The sequence below is a fragment of the Babylonia areolata genome, chromosome 34, assembly GCF_041734735.1.
Source record: "Babylonia areolata isolate BAREFJ2019XMU chromosome 34, ASM4173473v1, whole genome shotgun sequence".
Taxonomy (NCBI): Eukaryota; Metazoa; Mollusca; class Gastropoda; order Neogastropoda; family Buccinidae; genus Babylonia; species Babylonia areolata.
The window spans coordinates 5,226,415-5,249,874 of record NC_134909.1 but is presented as its reverse complement, the minus strand read 5'-3'; the positions used below and the strand labels follow the sequence as shown (position 1 = coordinate 5,249,874).

The following is a 23,460-nucleotide window of genomic DNA, read 5'->3' as shown; positions in this document are numbered from 1 at the left end:
TTGTTAGTTGTGTTTAAAGCTTTAAAAATAAGACAGATTGTCAGAAGGAGATTGTATGTAGACAGTTATGTATTCAGTTCTAGTAATTTTGATCTGTTATGATCACTCCGTTGCATGATCGAATCGCCTGATATTAAATCATCATATCTCTCTCTCTCTCTCTCTCTCTCTCTCTCTCTCTCTCTCTCTCTCTCTCTCTCTATCTATCTATCTATCTATCTCTCTCTCTCCTTGCTCATTTTACAACACGAATCTGGTCACTTTAACTGGGTTTCAAACGTGCAAAAGACCTTATGTGTGTGGTTTTGGTATTTATGGCTAAGACAAGGTATTGGGAGCGAATGAAGCTTTATAAATGAATTTAAAGACAGACTAATCTCATGTTACAAGGAAAACTGGCATTCAGATATAGAGGTTAACGACAAATACAGATGGTTTTATTCCTTCAAAACTGTTTTTCAGGCAGAAGAATATTTATCATTTGTTACTGATGAATGGCACAGGAATAACTTCGTGCGATTCAGGTTGAGGGTTAGCGGACTGAAGAATTGTGATGGTACTCAAGCGAAAATTCTTCAAACGATTTGATTTGTCCATCATGTGGAAATGATCAAGAAAATGGTTTGCATTTTTTATTTCAGTGCGCTGCCTATGCAGACAAACGTAAAAACTGTAATGCAATGGACATACTTAAAGACAGCCCAAGCGATAACAATATTGTAAATCTGCTATGCAGCAACAGCGAAATTGCGATTAAAAGTTATAAGAAAAAAAGATCATTAACCAACTACCGATTTCAAGATGATCCTATAGACGACATTGGTGTGTGTGTGTGTGTGTGTGTGTGTGTGTGTGTGTGTGTGTGTGTGTGTGTGTGTGTGTGTGTGATATCATTAGAATGGTATTTTGATTTCATGAAAACAATTGTCATTCCCCCTTGTCTAGAGGGCTTTAATGCTAAACGGACAATAAAATATGTCAGTGTCAGCGTCTCTCCTGTCATGATCAGTTCTGGAAACAAACTGAGCATCTTTCATTTCATATTTGAAAGAGTCGGTTAAGTTCTGTCACATCACTCCGTTTCTGTCTCCCCTATCCCCCCCCCTCCCCCCCCCCCCCCCCCCCCACACACACACACACACTCCCCCGCCACCAACCCCCCTTTCTCTCCATTGGTACATTGACCGTTTGTTATTTGTGATTTGTGTAGCCAAGCCTTCAGCTGGCTTCAGATACTGCTTCATGCAGGAGCTGTATAGCAGACTCCTTTTTCGCAACTAACACGGTCTTCAATCACTCGCGCATAATGCGTGACACCATTCCAAAGTTGAATGCAAAGCCCTTCTAAACAAATCGTCAGACCATTTATTAAACTAAATCTATGTATCGTTCACTGCAGATTATATATGTTGTGCTTACATACACACACTTTAGTCAGTTAGAAGCATATTTGATTTTTGTTTAATTGTTCATCAGTCTAAAGATTTCAACAGATGCAAAGCTTACGTCATTTTGCCTTTCCATCACATATAATGCTACAGTTTACAATTCTATATGTGACTTCTGTTGGAAACTAAAACCACACTATCATAGTGTTTGGATGAGAATAGATCAGGCATTTAGAAGATATAAAGCTGATTTTCACTGTTGACACTTAACGACAATCACTAACAACTAGCATTGCTTGACAGCTTTGGCTGAGTTGAAAACTGTCTTTCTGACATACCATATTTAATTAAATATCTCTTTTCTCGGATCAGTAAACTACAAGTATTATGTACTGGCAGATTTATTGCAATTCCATCTTTAAATCTGTTCCATTTGTGTTTGCCTACATTGAACTAATTTAACGCAGCTTGTAATTTTCAGCGACAAGCTCGTTAAAAACTGATCAGTTTATGTCACTTAGATCACTTTTCACCTGGATGGTCACTGGAAATAGTCTGCTCTCTCTCTCTCTCTCTCTCTCTCTCTCTCTCTCTCTGTCTGTCTGTCTGTCACACACAACGGCCAGCGTCCCACCACATTGCTGTAAGTACTCCGGTTAAAAACGTATTGATGATTTGTAAATTGTGTTTTCTGACACGGTACTTGTTCATATGAATATGTTATTGTCATTTTGATTTGCTTGTTTCAGTTATTGCTGTGACATGTTGTCACAGTTTTTAGTGTTTGTGTATCCCGCGTTGAGCGGAGAAAGTTTTATGTTGAACATATGCTGTATTTAACTGTGTTTATGTTTGACGCAACTGGATAACTTGTGTAAGTTAATTCACCACTAAATGGTTTTAAACCATGTGGTTCTTCCAATCTTTGTATTGAGCACTAACTATTAATTGGTTTCTCAGTTTGCCAGTAGTGAATATCAAAGCCACTGATTCTATTATCTTTTCTAATATTCATGTATTATTTTACATGCTGATATACAGTGTTTCACTGACTCTCAGTACCATAGCTTCACAGTTACAGGGTGCTTCTCTAGTATAATGGGTGTGGAGCATTCTGTTGTGATTACAAGATAGTGTTGTAGTGATATCAGTTATTGTTTAAAACCATCTGATATGTATCGCAGTCTGGTAATTGTAATTTAGCTATCATGCTCTCTCCTATACGGCTTACTTCAGTATAGTGCTACATGACAACCGATTCGTTTGAGTCATTTTGACACAATATAAGCTTTACATAATCTATACTGTCAGTGTACTTTCATTAAATCAGCATAGCTTCAACCACTCTAATTACACTGTTTAAAAGTATTGGATATGTCATTTGCTGTCAGTGTTTGGTCTTCACACATACGCATTATTTATGTTATGTTGTTGCCTACTCCAAACCAAGTGATAGTCTTTCCATTGCAATATATGATGTGCTTACTATCCATTCGTATCTGACATGTACCTATGACCATTGTTTTTTGTGTCTTTTATCAGGCACTATCTAATTTCTTCTTCTCTTCTTCTTAACTTCTCATAATATTGTAATAAAACAATAGAAAAAAACCCTTTCGTGACTGGCCTCTATATACCACTGGCCTGCGCACGGATCTTTTTATCCTTTCACCTTCATACTCTTTAGTTCAGTAAAACAGTAATTCTTTTGTACCACCCCCTTTTTTTATATACCAGTCGGGTCAAAACACGGCTGCAGGGGTGGCGTCGCCGACAGGGTCCAGATCCTGGGATTGTGATCTACATCACAACATTGATCCAAATTATTCCTTTTAATGGTTTTAATTCTTTGATTAATCGTTGTATCGAAATTCATAAATAAACAACTCTTTACCACTCAGTTTTGTCTATTACAAACTTAATGGTGGCCACTGAACCGCTCTGGCTGTTACAAGGTGTGACAAACAGACAGACACACGGCGTGCACTGCTTAATTCGTCATGTACTGAACCGCTCTGGCTGTTACAAGGTGTGACAAACAGACAGACAGAAACAAGGAGACCGGTACTCAGACTGGCAGACGGATAGAACAGACAGACAGACAGACAAAGAAATAAGAAGACAGATATTCATACTGACAGACGAATAGAAGTCAGATAGATAGAGAGACAGACAGGCAGGCAGGCAGGCAGGCAGACAGACAAACAGAAAGACAGACAGACAGGCAGACAGACAGGCAGGCAGGCAGACAGGCAGTAAAACAGACAGACAGGCAAAGAAATAAGAAGACAGGCATTCAGACTGGCATACGGATAGAACAGACAGACAGGTAAACTGGTAGTGACCAACCTGAGAGCTCCGCTGAACAGACTGGCAACGAACAGTCCCGACATGCCTTGTAAGTGCCCCAACATGTCCACCACAAAGTAGGGAAGAAGCTGTGAACACACACACACACACACACACACACACACACACACAGAGTCATGCTACAGATCACACACCAACTTAGGAAATCACCGCCCTGTGACATATCAACGTGTGCGCCACAAAGCCATCTCTGTCACTGTATCCAGTTCCCCACACCACCACACCACCACACCACGACGCCAGCCCCACACCACCACACCATCACCCGGCTCCACACCACCACACCATCACACCATCACCCCAGCCCAACACCACCACACCACCACACCACGACGCCAGCCCCACACCACTACACCATCACCCGGCTCCACACCACCACACCACCACACCATCACCCCAGCCCCACACCACCACACCATCACCCGGCTCCACACCACCACACCATCACCCCAGCCACACACCATCACCCTCACCCAAACCCGCACCACCACACCATCACCCGGCCCCACACCACCACACCATCACCCAAATCCGCACCACCACACCAGCCCCACACCACCACACCATCACCCACACCCACCAACCACGACGCCAGACACCACACCACCACACACGAGCCCCACCACCACCATCACCATCACCCACCACCACCAACCATCACACTCACCACCACACCCTCACACCATACCCACCCACACACACCACAGCACCCCACATACACATCACCCGTCCCACACCACCACACATACCAGCCACCACCAACCATCACCGGTACACACCACACATCACCCAGCACACACCATACCTCACAATCGCACCACACACTCACCGCCACACCACCACACATCACCAAATGACCACACCAGCCCCACACCACCACACCATCACCCCGGCCGGGACGTGTCCCCATTACCTGGTTGGGGTTAGTGATGCTGCCGTGGGAGAGCGGGTCGCAGTGAGCATAGCGGGCATAGAGCAGCAGCCCCGTCAGTGAACACAGTGTGATGATGATCACCATGCCCGGCATGTTCAGCAACAAGGCACTGCACGCGCGCGCGCGCGCACACACACACACACACACACACACACACACACACACACACACACACAGAGGTACAATACACACACGATATGTGCGTATGGATGAAACTAACAATGAAAAAAAATTCCTCAGATCAATAACTTATGCAAAGAGGCTGTATCAAGAAGAACTGAATAAGCTATGTCAGAAAATGGCTTAACTCTGCAGCCAGATAAATCATGTACGGTTCTGTATAATCCTGGTTATAACACAGACACATTGCCTACTTTTAAAATAGGTGGATCAGTGATAGAAAGTAAATAACTCGTAAAATTCTTTGGTGTATATCTCACATCAAAACTGTAACTGACACTTGGAATACCTCACCTTATTAAAGATTGTCAGCAGACAATGCTGCGGTCAGGATACCTCTATACTTGTACACCTAGCAAAATCGCTCGTACGCTCAAAGCTAACCTGTGCACAAGAGGTATTCTTTTCTGCATCAAAATGTTAAACATGAGAGGCAAGGCTTTCAAGACACTTGTGATACACTTAAAACTAGATCTTAAAACTAGATAAAGAAATAAATGAAATTAATCGTTAAAATGTGTTCTGTATTTGTTATCATAAAGCTTCGGGTAAAACAAAACAAGAAAGAGGCCTGAGAGCACATTGGAACCCGGCATGTTCGGGTGGGAAGAAATTGTCTCATTGTCTTAGCTGCTGCACAACTGCGGATCTATCAAAGACTTTCAAAAAGTAATAAATTAAGCATGCTTTTCTAAGCGTGATAAATTGATTGCGATATTCGTGATTGCGGGATGTGTTGGGATGTGACGTGTTGGGCTGGGATGTGTTGGGATGTGACGTGTTGGGATGTGTTGGGATGTGACGTGTTGGGATGTGACGTGTTGGGTTGGGATGTGTTGGGATGTGACGTGTTGGGCTGGGATGTGTTGGGATGTGACGTGTTGGGATGTGACGTGTTGGGATGTGACGTGTTGGGTTGGGATGTGTTGGGATGTGACGTGTTGGGCTGGGATGTGTTGGGATGTGACGTGTTGGGATGTGACGTGTTGGGTTGGGATGTGTTGGGATGTGACGTGTTGGGATGTGACGTGTTGGGCTGGGATGTGTTGGGCTGTGACGTGTTGGGCTGGGATGTGTTGGGATGTGACGTGTTGGGCTGTGACGTGATGGGCTGGGATGTGTTGGGATGTGACGTGTTGGGCTGGGATGTGTTGGGATGTGATGTGTTGGGATGTATTGGGATGTGACGTGTTGGGCTGTGACGTGTTGGGCTGTGACGTGTTGGGCTGGGATGTGTTGGGCTGTGACGTGTTGGGCTGGGATGTGTTGTGATGTGCTGGGCTGGGATGTGTTGGGCTGGGATGTGTTGTGATGTGATGTGTTGGGCGGGGATGTGTTGGGCCGGGATGCGTTGGGTTTAGATGTGTTGGGATGTGTTGGGCTGGGATGTGTTGGGATGTGATGTGTTGGGCTGGCATGTGTTGGGATGTGATGTTGTGCTGGGATGTGTTGGGCTGGCATGTGTTGGGATGTGATGTGTTGGGCTGGGATGTGTTGGGATGTGATGTGTTGGGCTGGGAGGTGTTGGGATGTGACGTGTTGGGATGTGATGTGTTGGGTTGGGATGTGTTGGGATGTGTTGGGATGTGACGTGTTGGGATGTGATGTGTTGGGTTGGGATGTGTTGGGATGTGACGTGTTGGGCTGGGATGCGTTGGGATGTGACGTGTTGGGATGTGACTGTTGGGATGTGACGTGTTGGGCTGGGATATGTTGGGCTGGGATGTGTTGGGCTGGGATGTGTTGGGCTGGGATGTGTTGGAATTTGGGGGCTGGGATGTGTTGGGATGTGAGTATTGGGATGTGACGTTTTGGGATGTGACGTGTTGGACTGGGATGTGTTGGGATGTGACGTGTTGAACTGGGATGAGTTCGGATGTGTTAGTCTGGGATGAGTTGGGATGTGCTGGGATGTGATGTGTTGGGCTGGGAGGTGTTGGTTTGGGATGTGATGGGATGTCTTGGTTTGGGATGTGCTGGTTTGGGATGTGTTGGGATGTGATGTGTTTGGCTGGGATGTGTTGGGATGTGACGTGTTGGGCTGGGATGTGTTGGGCTGTTTTGGGCTGGGCTGGGATGTGTTGGGCTGGGATGTGTTGGGATGTGAGTATTGGGATGTGACGTGTTGGGCTGGGATGTGATGGGATGGGATGTCTTGGTTTGGGATGTGTTGGGATGTCTTGGGATGTGATGTGTTGGGCTGGGCTGTGTTGGGATGTGACGTGTTGGGCTGGGCTGTGTTGGGATGTGACGTGTTGGGATGGGATGTGTTGAGCTGTGTTGGGCTGGGCTGGGATGTGTTGGGCTGGGATGTGTTGGGTTTGGATGTGTTGGGATGTGATGTGTCGGGCGGGGATGTGTTGGGATGGGATGTGTTGGAATGTGACGTGTTGGGCTGGGATGTGTTGGGATGTGACTATTGGGCTGCGATGTGTTCGGCTGGGATGTGTTTTGATGTGACGTGTTGGGATGGGATGTGTTGGGCTGGGATGTGTTGGGCTGGGATGTGTTTGGATGTGACGTGTTGGGATGTGATGTGTTGGGATGTGACGTGTTGGGATGTGTCGTGTTGGGATGTGATGTGTTGGGATGTGTCGTGTTGGGCTGGGATGTTTTGGGATGTGACGTGTTGGGATGTGACGTGTTGGGCTGGGATGTTTTGGGATGTGACGTGTTGGGATGTGACGTGTTGGGCTGGGACGAGTTGGGATGGGATGTGTTGGGCTGGTTAGTGTTGGGCTGGGATGTGTTTGGATGTGTTGGGATGTGCTCGGATGTGTTTGGATGTGTTGGGCTGGGATGTGTTGGGATGTGTAGGACTGGGATGTGATGGGCTGGGATGTGTTGGGATGTGATGTGTTGGGATGTGTTGGGCTGGGATATGTTGGTTTGGGATGTGATGGGATGTGATGTGCTGGGCTGGGATGTGCTGGTTTGGGATGTGTTGGGCTAGATGTGTTGGGATGTGACATGTTGGGCTGGGATGTGTTGGGCTGGGATGTGTTGGGGATGTGATGTGTTGGGATGTGACGTGTTGGGGATGTGATGTGTTGGGATGTGACGTGTTGGGGATGTGATGTGTTGGGATGTGATGTGTTGGGATGTGACGTGTTGGGGATGTGATGTGTTGGGGATGTGATGTGTTGGTACGTGACGTGTTGGGCTGGGATGTTGGTTTGGGATGTGTTGGTTTGGGATGTGTTGGGATGGGATGCGATGTGATGTGTTGGGATGTGATGTGTTGGGATGTGTTGCGTCGTGATGTGTTGTGTTGGGATGTGTTGGGCTGGGATATGTTGGGATGTGTTGCGTCATGATGTGTTGCGTCGTGATGTGATGTGTTGGGATGTGTTGCGTTGTGATGTGTTGGGATGTGGTATGTTGGGATGCATTGGGATGTGATGTGTTGTGATGGGTTCTGATGGTGTGAGATGTGTTATGTTGGCTTGGGATGTATTGGAATGTGTTGGGCTGGGATGTGTTGGGATGTGTTGTGTTGGGATGTATCGGGTTAGGTTTGAGCAGGGTGGGTGGCGTGCGTCAGATTAGGTTGAGTCGGGTTAGGGTGGGTGGGCCGGATTAAATGCGATGGGCTGGAGTGGTATAGGAAGGTGGAAGTGCGGTGGGATGGGGTACGTGATTTGGGTGTGATAGGTTCGGGTAGATGTGTTATGGGTGGCCGGAGGGGATTGGAATGAGTTGTGATAAGGTGGATGTGGGGGACCAGAGCAGGGTTGGAACTGTTGGATGGGGTGGTGTGGGTCGGGGTGGATGTGGCGGACCAGAGCGGGGTGGGAACTGTTGGATGGGGTGGTGTGGGTCGGGGTGGATGTGGCGGACCAGAGCGGGGTGGGAACTGTTGGATGGGGTGGTGTGGGTCGGGGTGGATGTGGGGGACCAGGATGAAGTGCGATGGGTGAGACTGGATGGACCGGGGTTGGGCTGGTTTCCACGTGTCGTGTTGATTGCGTTACGTTGTGGCGTGTAGCATTGAATGGGATCGCATTGTGTCACATTGTGTGTTGTTTTTCTGTGCTGTGCTGTGTTGTGCTATATTTTGATGTGTCTAGCGTCGCGTCGCATTGCATTATGTTGTGTTCGCTGTGTTGTGCTATTTTGTGTTGTCTTGTCTTATGTGCTGGGACCACAAACCATTATCTCACGCTCTTTAAGTTTTTCTCTCAAAAATCACTGGACTGCTACTATTGCTGCTACTACTACTACTACTACTACTACTAAACAACGCCAATTATAACAATGGCATTAATGATGATGATGGTGATGATGACGACGATGATGATGATGACGACGATGACAATGACGGCGATGATGATAATAACGACGACAATGACTACGAAGACGACGATGATGATGGTGATGACGCCAAACACAAGAACAACGACGATTCCAGCGAGAGTCAGACATCTTGGCGTCTCTGAGCGTCCTGGCGGCGGAGAAGCGCTGCACCATCTGCTGGTCCACAGCGTAGGGCGGCAGCCAGACCAGGAAGGCCCCCAGCGTCAGGGACCACGTGGTGTGCCGCACGCGGGGGTCGGGATTCACGCTGACCGCCACACCAGCAAGGCAAACAGGTGGTCAGCACCGACACCACACGACAAGCTATACACGTGCAATATCTAACTGCTTTCCTTGGAGAAAACCATGGTGGCAAAGATGACGCAATACCGCAATACGTGTTGCATACAACATCGTCATCAACGTCTCTCCATCGACATATATATCAAACGCACTGCATTCATATCAAGACTGAGTTTAGTTTTCTTTTAGTTTGGAATTAATATGCAAATAAAAAAACAAACAAGAAGCGAAGAAAAACAACAACAAAAACACAAACAAATCAGCAAGCAAACAAAAACCAAAGAGACAAAACAAACGTAACTGCTTTTTACTGGTCATGCAATATGATGTGATTCATAAACCACCACAAAACCTTTAAAACACGTCAACAGGATGGACGCAGAGAGTGTTGTCACTTTCATTCTTTTCAAAATCCCGAGCCTGGTGGGTTTGGGATGGAGAATCCCCCAGTTTTTCGGATCAGGGTGAGTACACACCTGTTGGTGCCTTCACACCGTTCATGTGTAAGTGTCTGCCCAGTATCAATTGTGTGCAACGAAGATCCCGTGGTCACACAGACCGTTGGTAAAGTTATGGAAACTGGAACGTATCCAGTATGCATCCACCGACAAAAAGGGAAGATGGCTGCCAATCTGGCGAGGTAAAATACGGTCACACACACACACACGTACGTTCGTTGAAAAGAGGGAACGTTCGAGTCATAACCAACGAACGGATAAGATGGAATAGGAACGCTTTTTAACATGTGCCATGTGTTTTAGATTGACTTATACTGTTTTAAATTTATTTCGTTTCAGGTTCTTTATACGTTTCATCACATTATCGATCAGATTTTTGCATCACGATGTTCCTGCTCAGTCACAAAACAGACATTATGATTTTCTTCATGATCTCATTGTACAAATTTGACCCATTAATACCTAACAATGAACAGGAAATTTCTTCATCATTTATTTTCACCCCTGGAATAATCACTGTGGAGATACTTTCAACTACAGCATCTGGTGAACTATGAACTAATGTGAACCTTGAACTCGCACACTCGGGTTGTTGCCCTTCCCAGCATGCCTTGCACAAACGGACTTGCCGTTGAAAAAAATGTCGCCTGTCTCTACACGACTCGTGCTCTAGTGTTGACGACACCGAAGATCGAGTGAACGTTACATGGTGACAGACGTGGGATACTGAAGAACAAGCAACAGATCAACAGTGAACTCTGGTAGGATCGTTTCTTGTATCTTTATTGTAATTTTCATTGACGATTTAACTCGTAATTCGAGAGGCTAACACAGCAAAGAATGACCCCGTTCAAGGCACCAGATAGTTTCCATTTTTTCACGCCCTCAGACGTGGCCTGGATGGAAAATTAGGTTTGCTTTGATTTCGCCAGGCATCAAAACTTGATAAAGAAGAGCAAGCGGTTCAAGTTAGCTCCCTCATTCATACGATGGGTAGTGAAAGCGAAAGACTTTTAAATTCGTTCTTCCTCACTGGAGCCCAAGCTGAAGATTTCGATGTTGTTCCAGTCAGGTTCGATTGTCATTTTGTTCCAAAACGGAATATTATTCGTGAAAGAGCCCAGTCCTTTCCTCGTTCTCAAGGTGCTGGAGAAAGCATTGAAGCCTGTCTACGTAGTCAATATGAACTTTCAGAACATGTAAACTTCCCAGACAGAGAAGATTTTTTAGAGACAGATTAAAGCTTGGAGTTCTTGATGCTGAGCTCTCAGAAAAACTACAGCTGCAACCAGACTTGAAACTTGAAACAGTACAGCAAGCACGGCAGAATGAACGACGAGTCTAGGAAAATTGATGCAGTACAGCAAGCACGGCAGAATGAACGACGAGTCTAGGAAAATTGATGCAGTAGCACACAGAGGTATAGCAAAAAAAGCAGAGACCACGGTAGCAACAGAGGTTTTCCTGGAAAGATAGGCGCTTCAAGAGGCCACATGAACAGCAGTTCGGATTCTTCCAGTGCAACACAAAGACAAACAACTTGCTGAGTCGAGAAGCAGTATGAAGAATTGGACTTGTGAAGAAAATTGACACAGTTAATGATCCTTTTGGTGATTTGAACGAATCAACAATACCTTTGGATGATAAAGTCAAGAAAGTGAAAAAAAAAGGCATATTTGAAGAGATCACTGTGGCCACAGATTGGTGCAGTCCAATGGTTCCAGTTTTAAAGAAGAAAATAAATTCAGTCAGAATCCGCACCGACTTTATAATTAAACATGGCAATAAAGAGAGGACGCTACATAATCCCTTCAATGGAGGACATACTTCACAAGCTTGAAGGATCAGTCATTTTCAGTCGACTGGATGCAAGGACTGGATTTTGACAGATTCCATTAGATCCTTCAACAGCTAAACTCACAACCTTCATGATAATAATAATGATAATATTAATGATAATGATTATAATAACGAACACTTGTTGAGCGCTTTCCTCCCTCAAAGGGAGCTCTAAGTGCTTTACAAAAAACATTAAACACACATACACAACAAAAGATTGAACGCACAAAAGCACAAAACAGATTCAATGACTATGCGTATTACATTACATAATCACACACACACACACACACACACACACACACACACACACAGAGAGAGAGAGAGAGAGAGAGAGAGAGAGAGAGATTGCGTGGGTTGTAGCTGAATGTCAATAGAAAGACTTGGAAGGTCTTTGGATATGTATTTTCAAAAAGATGTGTTTTCAGACCAGTTTTAAAAGACTGGGAGATTCCTTTACAAAAGACTATGATTTGGTATCAGTTCAGCTCCAGATATATTTCAAAGAACAATGGAGAACATTCTGCAAGATGATGAAAGTGTTATTCGTTTCTTTGATGATATTCTGGTACACAGCAAAAAGGAGAAAGACCATGCTGGAGATTTGGACAGAGTCACGAAGAAAATAACAGGAGCCAACTTGAAACTCAACTTGAATGTTAATTCAGAGTTTCTGGGTCATATCATCACCACTGAGTGAAGCCAAATCCAGCAAAAGTTGCAGCAATCCTGAACATACCAGACCCAAGCAATATCACTGAACTCCAACGGATATAGGGATGGTAAATTACCTTGGAAGATACATTCCCAATCTGTCAACACCTACACTAGCATTCTATTACCTTACCCGACCAACAGTTGTCAGTGCAGATGCAAGTTCATATGGCTTGGGTGGTGTACTCCAACAGCATGAAGATGGACTGAGGCCAGTCACTTGCTGTTCAAGAACTTTCACATCAGCTGAATGCAACTACGTTCTGATTGAAAAAGAATGTTTGGCAGCTGTTTGGGCATGTGCAAAATTCCAGAGATACCTGATAGGACAGCCTTCCTTCATACTTCAAACGGACCACAAACCACTGGTTCCCTTGATCAACAAGAAGGATCTCCAGGACACTCCCATCAGGTGTGAGCACATGCTGATGCGTCTCGTGCAGAGAGATAGCAGACTCATCTGTATGGTGGCCCAACATTAATGTACGCATCAAGCAACTAGTTGAGAATTGTAGACATTGTGAAAAGCAAAGACCAGCTCATAGAAAAGAAAAAAAAAACCAACTTATCACGACACTGCCTGTTTGCCCATTTAAAAAAGTTGCTGCGTTTATCTTTAAATTCAAGGGACACAGTTTCTTAGTCCTGGTGGACTATTTCTTAACATACATTGAAATGAGACTTCTTCCACATGTCACCACAGAAGATGTAGTTGGAAGACTTAAAAATGTGTTTGCACATCATGGTACACCAGAACTCCTTGTCAAGGACAATGGAAGACAGTTTGTCTCTGCTGGATTCCAGAAATTTGCTGCAAACTGGGGATTTGACCACATCACATCCAGCCCTCATCACCCTCAGTCAATTGGAGAGGCTGAGGGAGCTGTACAGACAGCGAAGAAAATGCTGAGTCAGAGTGATCCATCTCTTGCACTTCTGACGTATCGTGCAACACCAACATCACCTACAGGAAAAAGCCCAGCAGAACTCATGTACGGAAGGAACATCAGAACTCTTCCAACACTTCCTTCTAATCTCAAGCCCCAGTTCTATGACAGAGTGTCAGTTGAATCCAGAGACAGCAGAGAGAAGAAGCATAATCAGCTGAACTTCAACAGAAGAAATGGTGCACGCCAGCTTCCTGAACTACAACCAGGTGACATTGTTACACAGAAACTAGACCATGAGAGACAGTGGAAGAACCCAGCAGTCGTCAAAGAGAAGATCACATCAAGATCTTACCTCATCATGACATCCATGGGACAGTACTGAGGAAACAGACATCACCTGAGGCTTACCAGAAACCGCCAGGTTATGTCTGAGAAGAAATTACTGCGAAGCCCAACAACTGTTGTAGGATTCCATTATCCCTCAGTTCCTCATATTGGCCAACAAGTAACAAAGTCCCATACCCACACAGTTCCATCTCCCAAAACCCCAGTAACCATCCACAGAGCAGATGGACCTTCAACATAAAAAACAGTCCTGTGGCAACCAGGTCCCATGAAGACAGCTCCCCAGACGTTCCCACATCTGGAGGTGCTACCAAGAGCCCTCCTCACAGTGACGGTGGCTTTATGACGTCTACACCCAGACAACTTCCAGTGTTGACCAGCCAATCTTCAGTACCAGCCGGCCAGTCATGATCTGGTGAACAAAGGCTCCAGACTACACACAGTGGTCGAGTCGTCAAGAAGCCTGCAAGTTTTCACTAGATGTGAACACAAGCAGCAAGTCAACAAGAACAGTCAAGCAGCACGTCTTATCATTGAAATATTTCTTATCTTCTTCTTTCATATCTGCCCGCCTTCATCAAGTTGAAGATTCTGGCATTTACAAAGGTTCCGGTTTGCTGTTGTGTTGTGGGGTTTGTTTGGGTAGTCAGTGCCTAACTAAGGGGACTGGACAAGGGGGCTGGGGCCACCCACCCCTTTTTCAGACATCTAGACAGTGTTGGTAGGCCCTACATTGTTGTGGGTGGGAAGGAATTTGGGAGTTGGGGGGAGACTGGAGGGGCTTGGGGGAGAGTGGGGAAAGGGGGGGGGGGGTCAGAAGTAGGATTGGAGGCTCTCTGCCGAGGCTGATATCTGATACTGCCTCAGGCGGGAGCTTGTTGTACTCCCTGGTAGTGCGGGGAAAGAAGGAAAATTTCCTGTAGTCTCTGTACCAGGTTTCTGTGGTGTACTGTTGATCGAGGGAATGCCTGGTGTTGTGCTTGGGCTTCTGAAAAATTGGCGCTCGCATGGTGTCGATGATTATGTCTCCATGGCGGAACTTGTAGACCGTTATCAGGCGGGATCTCTTTCGCCCTTCTTCTAATGGTGCCCAACTTGGCTGGTGTTGCATTTCTTCCACGCTGGACGTTCGACGGTAGCGATTTACCACCCAGAGGCGGCCCTTCTTTGGACTTTCTCTAAGGTCTGTTTGTTGTTTACTCGGTACGGAACCCAGATCTGGCAGGCATATTCAAGCTGGGGTCATACCAGGGCCAAAAAAGCACAGTCTTTGATCGAGATGGCACTGGTCTTCAGATTTTGGCGAAGAAAGCCTAAGGTCTTGTTGGCTTTGCTTGCTACGCTGTTGGTGTGTTTTTTTCCAGCTGAGGTCGGTGGAGATCGTGACACCGAGGTACTTGGCTTCATTGGAAGATTTTAGTGGGTGATCACGCAGATGGTATGTTGTTTTCCATTTCTTGCCAAAGTGCAGGACTTCACATTTGTCCGGGTGAAATGACATCTTCCATTTCTCTTCCCATTTCACAAGTTTGTCCAAGTCACTATGCAGAGCGTGTTGATCGGCGGCATTGTTGATTTCCTTGTGGCATGCCGTGTCATCTGCAAAATAGCCGTGCAATGGAAGACAAGCCATGTGGTAGGTCGTTGATATACAGCAGGAAGAAGCAAGGGCCTAGCACGAGCCCTGAGGTACTCCCGACTCAGCATGCGCAAACTTGGACGTAGCACCGTCGACGACAACTGCCTGCCTTCTGTTAGATAGGAAGCTTCGAATCCAGTTGTTAATGTGGCCGGTGATTCCATAGTGCTGTAGTTTGTAGATCAGGAGTGAGTGGGACACCTTGTCAAAGGCTTTTAAAAAATCCATGACTAACATGTCAACCTGCTTGCCTTTTTCCCTGCTGTATGTAATTTCGTCCATAAGACCTATCAGCTGGCTGACACAGGATCGTTTCTTTCTGAATCCATGCTGTTCTCTGCAGAAGATGATGTTTTTCTCCGTGAACGCCATGATAGTGTGCACGATGATGTGCTCCAGGAGTTTCCCAGGAATGCTTGTCAGCAAAATGGGTCTGTAGTTCTCTGGCCTGTAGTGTTCACATATAGGTGAGATGTGGGCTGTTTTCCAGTCTTGCAGGACTACCCCTGAGTTCAGAGAGGACTGGAAGAGTAGCGTAAGGGATGGAGTGAGTTCATCGGCCAGCTCCTTGAGGATTCTGGGGCTGATGCCGTCGGGGCCTGGAGCTTTCCTGGTTTTCAGGTCCTTTAGGAGCTTCTTGATGCCCTTCTCCGTGACGGTGATGTTGGTGCAGGTTTGTCCACCAGGGTTTAGGCTGAGCCCAGTCCGCATCTCAAATTCTTCCGGTGAGCAGGGCGAGCTCTTACTGAATGCCAACTGAAACTGGTTGTTCAGAGCTTCTGCCTGACTCTGGGCGTCTGTGATGAGCTGACCATCTACCTTCAAAGGAGAGATGTTGGTCAGTTCTGTCCGTTTTGCCTTCACGTAGGCCCAGAAGTTCTTAGACACCTTTCCACCTTCTTCTTTGTTGTTCTCAACGAGGTGCGATGTGAAGGACTAATAGTTTCTGCGAAGTTGGCGTTGGACTTGGCGCTTCAGTGCTTTGAGTTCCTGGTGGTGTCCTGGGTCACCAGATTTTTTCCATCTCTTGTAGGCTCTGTCCCTCTTCTTAGTTTCTTGGAGTTGTAGTCCACCCAGGGCTTCCCGTATTTGGCTTTTGGGGTGACGTGGCGGATGTGGGTGTAGAAGCTTGTAACTAGCACGTCGCAAGTGCCACAGGGAAAGCCTGATGCTTCAGCTGTTTGGGGCTCGTCTTTGGCAGCTGAGCTGTCTGACCTGGACATAACCACAATGACGAGGGCACAGATGGCAGAGCAAGTCAACTAGTGACTTCTCCTACGTTGTATGCTGACAGTTCGATTGTAACATCTGTGGATGAGGGAGGAGGGTGACAACAGAAAGAGCAAGTAGGTTGGAACGTACTCACTTGTGGTCACTCGGAAGAAAGTACGCTGGGGTGGAAAAACAGCCACGTTGAGAACAATGTGTGGTGAGATTAACACACAGAGGACGCCATCTTGGAAAATCAAAAGCCAAGAGGACGAGGCTAACTTGGCTTTCAACATACTTACCACCATCTCCAGACGGATGCGGCAGTTTGAGGATGGATTTCAATCTGACCAGGATGAGGGGGGGAAAGTAATTTAGAGCGGGGAGGGGTTTTGGAGGAGGGGAGCTAAAAAAAACAACAACAAAAACAACACGAAAATGGGATAGCACTGACTACACCACACAGCCGACTCTCCTGACCCCGGAACCAGAACCTCCAAAACACTTCAGAAATCTGCATGTATCTGATTTGAGAAAATCCTTGGACTTTTGTGCATGCTGTTAATTGATTTTTGTCAAATCTCAAAGGAAGGGAGATGTGGAGATACTTTAACTACAACCGGTCAAGAAATAAAACTGCACGCAGGAAAAAATACAAAAAAATGGGTGGCGCTCTCAGTTTGGCGACGCGCTCTCCCTGGGGAGAGCTGCCCGAATTTCACACAGGGAATCTGTTGTGACAAAACAGAGAAATACAAATACAAATACAATGAACTAATCCGAATCTTGAATTCGGACACACGTGTTGTTGCAATTCCCAGCATGCCTTGCACAAACGGACTTGCCGATGAAAATAAATGTCATCTGTCTGTACTCGACTTGGACAATTACAGTTGTAGCCGGTCTCTCCCCGATCTTGCATCCGTCATCCCGCCCCCTCCCTCTCTCTCTCTATCTTTGCCTCGCTCACTTACTTACTCACTTACACACTCATTCGATCTATCTTTCATAAACACACACACACACACACACACACACACACACAGGACACAGAGGACAAGCATGAGGACCTCACTCAAAGAACTGGATCCTGCCACCTTCAGAGCAGATCTGCCACACCGCACTCCAACCTCCCAGGTCAATGCTAGCCTGTCACACACACACACACACACACACACACACGATTGTGAATCAGAATCTATTTTAAATGTGAAGTAAACCTTAACAAGGTTTATTCATAAGACTCGCATAGGCAGTCACAGAAAACACATACCCCCCTCACCCCCACTCCCCTCCTAAGCCCCCACCTGCCCATTCACACACACTTGACATACAAGACTCACTTGTGTTTCAAACTTTATCCAGTAAAGGAATCATAACGGGGAAAAAAAGATATTAAAAAATCGTTAAAACGTGTTCTGTATTAAACATGATATATAAGATAAGCTTGGGAGAAGAAGAAAAAAAGAGAAAAAGGCATGTGGCGGGATCGAACCATGCATGTTCAATTCCGAAGCAAGCAAGACTAATCCCCACTACTGCAGCGCATTTGACGTCATTTGTTTTTTCTTCCTGCGATAAATGGACGTGTTGTATGGGATGTAATAACGCCGTTTGTTATTGGTATGACTGTGAAGATTTTTTCATACTATGTTTAACGCAAATTTGGTATTGGCAGACAAAGTATTTCCAGAGAAAATGGCAATGTTAAAGTTTACCACGGACACACACACACACACACACACGCGCGCGCACACACACACACACAAACACACACACACACACACACACACACACACACACACACACAGACAACCAAACACCAGGTAAAAGCACAAACTCACTTTCTTTTCACAAGTGAATCAACAAGAAAACAAATGACTTCATGCGATGACCTTTCTGGCAGCAGCAATAAACATATTTTCCAAACATCCCTACAAGTTTGCCTTATGGTATGGGCTGACTGGGGATAATGATAGCTGGGAAATTTATGTTTGAATTCTTCTCTCTCCATCTCTCCTTTTTTTTTCTTTTTTTTTTCCATAGTTCGTATTTATCTAAGAAATGATATTAGTCTTCAATTGTTTGATATTTGTAGGTAAAGTCTCATTTCTCTTGGGATATTAAAACATTGATCTACCATTTTCTATTGCGAGATCATTGTAGAATATTCATAAATTGCACAGTGACTGTTTTCGATATGTTATTTGATAAGGTTCCTGTATTCACCAGTAATTTATCATTTTAAACAATTCAGATTATTTCTCATCCAAACTACTTTTCTCATGATAATGTGACTGAGAACATCAAATGTGGGCTGACTGTGTTTGTGTGTGTGTGGGTGTGTATTTTGTTGTGTGTAATGTGGGTGTGTGTGTTGTGTGTGTGTGTGTGTGTGTGTGTGTGTGTCTGTGTGCGTGTGTGATTGTGTGTATGTATGTAAGTATGAGAGAAAGACAGAGACAGCAACAGACAGAGAGACAGACAGACAGACATGGAGAAAAATTAATAGACAAAGACACGCACACAGATATATATATATATATATATATATATATATATATATATATATATATATATATATATATATATATATATATACAGAGAGAGAGAGAGAGACGCAGTAACCATGACGAGGACGGTGAGGATGCCGGCCAGCATGACGATGGTCTGGAAGACGTCAGTCCACACCACGGCCTTCAGACCGCCCACCCCTGTGTACAGCGTGCACACTGCCGCCATCATCACCACCACCACCCACTCCGCCAGGCCTGTCACTGCACACAGCACACACCATACAGCGTGCACTCTGCACACACCATACAGCGTGCACTCTGCACACACCATACAGTGTTCACACAGCACACTGCACACACCATACAGTGTTCACACAGCACACAGCACACACCATACAGCGTGCACTCTGCACACACCATACAGTGTTCACACAGCACACTGCACACACCATACAGCGTGCACTCTGCACACACCATACAGCGTGCACTCTGCACACACCATACAGTGTTCACACAGCACACTGCACACACCATACAGTGTTCACACAGCACACACCATACAGCGTTCACACAGCACACTGGACACACCATACAGCGTACATACTGCGCACACCATACAGCGTGCACACAGCATACAGCGTTCACACTGCACACACCATACAGCGTTCATACTGCACACACCATACAGCGTTCATACTGCACACACCATACAGCGTGCATACAGCATACTGCACACACCATACAGCGTTCATACTGCACACACCATTAAACGTTCATACTGCACACACCATACAGCGTGCATACAGCACACTGCACACACCATACACCGTTCATACTGCACACACCATACAGCGTGCATACAGCATACTGCACACACCATACACCGTTCACACTGCACACACCATACACCGTTCACACTGCACACACCATACAACGTTCATACTGCACATGCCATGCAGTGTTCACACAGCACACACCATACAGCGTTCATACAGCACACACCATACAGCGTTCATACTGCACACACCATACAGCGTTCACACTGCACACACCATACAGCGTTCATACTGCACACACCATACAGCGTTCATACTGCACACACCATACAGTGTTCATACTGCACACACCATACAGCGTTCACACTGCACACACCATACAGCGTTCATACTGCACACACCATACAACGTTCATACTGCACACACCATTTCAACGTTCATGCTGCACACACCATACAGCGTGCATACTGCACACACCATACAGCGTTCATACTGCACACACCATACAGCGTTCATGCTGCACACACCATACAGCGTGCATACAGCATACTGCACACACCATACAACGTTCATACTTCACACACCATACAGCGTGCATACAGCATACTGCACACACCATACAGCGTTCATACAGCACACACCATACAGCGTTCATGCTGCACACACCATACAGCGTTCACACTGCATATATACACCGCTCACACTGCACACACCATACAGCGTGCACACAGCATACTGCACACACCATACACCGTTCACACAGCATACTGCACACACCTTACAGCGTTCACACAGCATACTGCACACACCATACACCGTTCATACTGCACACACCATACAGCGTTCATACTGCACACACCATACAGCGTGCATACAGCGTTCATACTGCACACACCGTACAACGTGCATACAGCATACTGCACACACCATACAGCGTGCATACTGCACACACCATACAGCGTGCATACAGCATACTGCACACATCATACACCGTTAACACTGCACACACCATACAGCGTTCATACTGCACACACCATACAACGTTCATACTGCACACACCATACAACGTTCACACAGCACACACCATACAGCGTTCATACAGCACACACCATACAGCGTTCACACAGCACATACCATACAGTGTTCACACTGCACACACCATACAGCGTTCATACAGCACACACCATACAGCGTTCACACAGCACATACCATACAGTGTTCACACAGCACATACCATACAGTGTTCACACAGCACATACCATACAGTGTTCACACAGCACATACCATACAGCTTCACACAACACACTGCACACACCATACAGTGTTCACACAGCACATACCATACAGCTTCACACAGCACACAGCACACACCATACAGTGTTCACACAGCACATACCATACAGTGTTCACACAGCACACACCATAGAGCTTCACACAACACACTGCACACACCATACAGTGTTCACACAGCACACTGCACACACCATACAGTGTTCACACAGCACACTGCACACACCATACAGTGTTCACACAACACACTGCACACACCATACAGTGTTCGCACAACACACTGCACACACCATACAATGTTCACACAGCACACTGCACACACCATACAGTGTTCACACAACACACTGCACACACCATACAGTGTTCGCACAACACACTGCACACACCATACAGTGTTCACACAACACACTGCACACACCATACAGTGTTCACACAACACACTGCACACACCATACAGTGTTCGCACAACACACTGCACACACCATACAGTGTTCACACAACACACTGCACACACCAAACAGTGTTCGCACAACACACTGCAACACACCATACAGTGTTCACACAACACACTGCACACACCATACAGTGTTCGCACAACACACTGCACACACCATACAATGTTCACACAGCACACAGCACACACCATACAGTGTTCACACTGCACAGAACACACAGCGTACCTAATATCACTTCAAGTGGAAAGACTTTAAACTGAAGACACAGCGTTCACACTGCACAGAACACACAGCGTTCACACTGCACAGAACACACACCATACAGCGTGCACACACACACACACACACACACACACACACACACACACACACACACCATACGAAGTGCATATACATATAAGAGAAAGAGACAGACAGAAAGAGAGAGAGAGAGAGAGTGAGGGAACACTGAACACGACCAACAGCCTTTGTCACAACAAAATGCAAACAAAGCACAGTTCTGATAAAATTCAACAACAAAATACAACTGTTAGATATGCATGGTGAATACCAATGTTAACTCTGCACTCAACTCATATCCGCCCTGTCTTTCCTTGGTTTCCTACCCCCAGCCCTCAACATGTACATCTTCACATTCACATTCCTTTTCACATCATTAATATACGCACACATATACGTGTAAGGAATTTTTGTTAAACTGGACGCCAAGCACACAGAGGGCACATAATTTAAAGTACAATCACTGTTTGATATGAATGAAATTACTGACATTAAAAAACATCAAGGCTCTGAAAGAGAGAGAGGGAGATATGGAGAAGGGGCGAGGGGGGGGGGGGGGGATCGTATTAAGTAAACCATAATTTTCTTCTATTGAACACATAATGAGTGAATTTAGCCAAAGACCTGATATTTGTTGATATAGTTGCTTTGAATATATGTGTGAAAGGGTTATCAACAGAATTTATAAATCTGAAACTCAAGTCTGCATAAAGAGGACATACAAGCAGAAAATGGTGCTCATTTTCGAAGTGATCAGAGCAGACAGCACAATTCCTGCTGGTAGGACGGTAGTTGTACCTATGTAGATTGTTATCAATTGGCAGAACACCGAGACGCAGCTGGATCAGTGCTACCCTGAAGCAGCAGATATCAAAATATTAGATTATTTTTCACATTCGAACACCAGTTAGAACGAGCGATATACGTCATAACAGTCTCTGTCTAATTGCTGCAAACCCGTCCTGTGTGAATACACCTATCAACCTTCGCCTGAACAACACCAAGTACATGTTTTCATTCCCCACTTCCTGAAACAGACATACATAATATATATATATATATATATATATATATATATATATATATATATATATATATATATATATATATAACACTGCTAAAAATAATCTGTCTAATATGTGTTGCTCAACAAATCTGTCCCTAAAGAAGCTATCCATATGGTTGTGTTGGTAATCTATTTTCTTTAAGCCGCAGTAACCAAAACCAGTACTTTATGTATTTAACAATGCTATTAACATATAATGGGTGTCTGCCCAGTTCACTGTAAACTAATTTATTTGGAGTGCCAGTTGGATCACCCCAAATATTTTGCACACTAGCAGATGAACTCGTTTGATGTATTGTAAATTCTTATGCCCCTAAATTTCTTAACTTTATATTAGTATTGGTATAAAAGACTAATCCCCACTGCTGCGGCGCATCTGACGTGATTTGACTAACTTTAATATTTAAAGCAATTTTGTTGTTTTCTTCTTCGTACGATAAATAGACGGATTGTATTGGGCGTAATAATGCCGTATAAATCATGTATTTTGTGTGTTTTATTATATCTCGATTA

At 45.4% G+C, this 23,460-nt stretch overlaps 1 protein-coding gene and 1 pseudogene across 2 annotated transcripts in view; both read right to left on the bottom strand.

Moving 5' to 3' along the window:
* LOC143277436 (sodium-coupled monocarboxylate transporter 1-like) overlaps positions 1–23,460 on the bottom strand; it is an 80,108-nt gene that overhangs the window by 30,282 nt on the left and 26,366 nt on the right. For both annotated transcript variants that reach the window (XM_076582248.1, XM_076582249.1), the window contains 5 exons: positions 19,194–19,342; positions 17,641–17,714; positions 9,296–9,436; positions 4,672–4,801; positions 3,738–3,826 (listed from right to left, as the gene is read on the bottom strand). In XM_076582248.1, coding sequence (XP_076438363.1) covers positions 3,738–3,826; positions 4,672–4,801; positions 9,296–9,436; positions 17,641–17,714; positions 19,194–19,342 — 583 coding nt within the window. The remainder of the gene's footprint in view (positions 1–3,737; positions 3,827–4,671; positions 4,802–9,295; positions 9,437–17,640; positions 17,715–19,193; positions 19,343–23,460) is intronic.
* On the bottom strand, positions 5,167–6,445 carry LOC143277438 (uncharacterized; annotated as a pseudogene).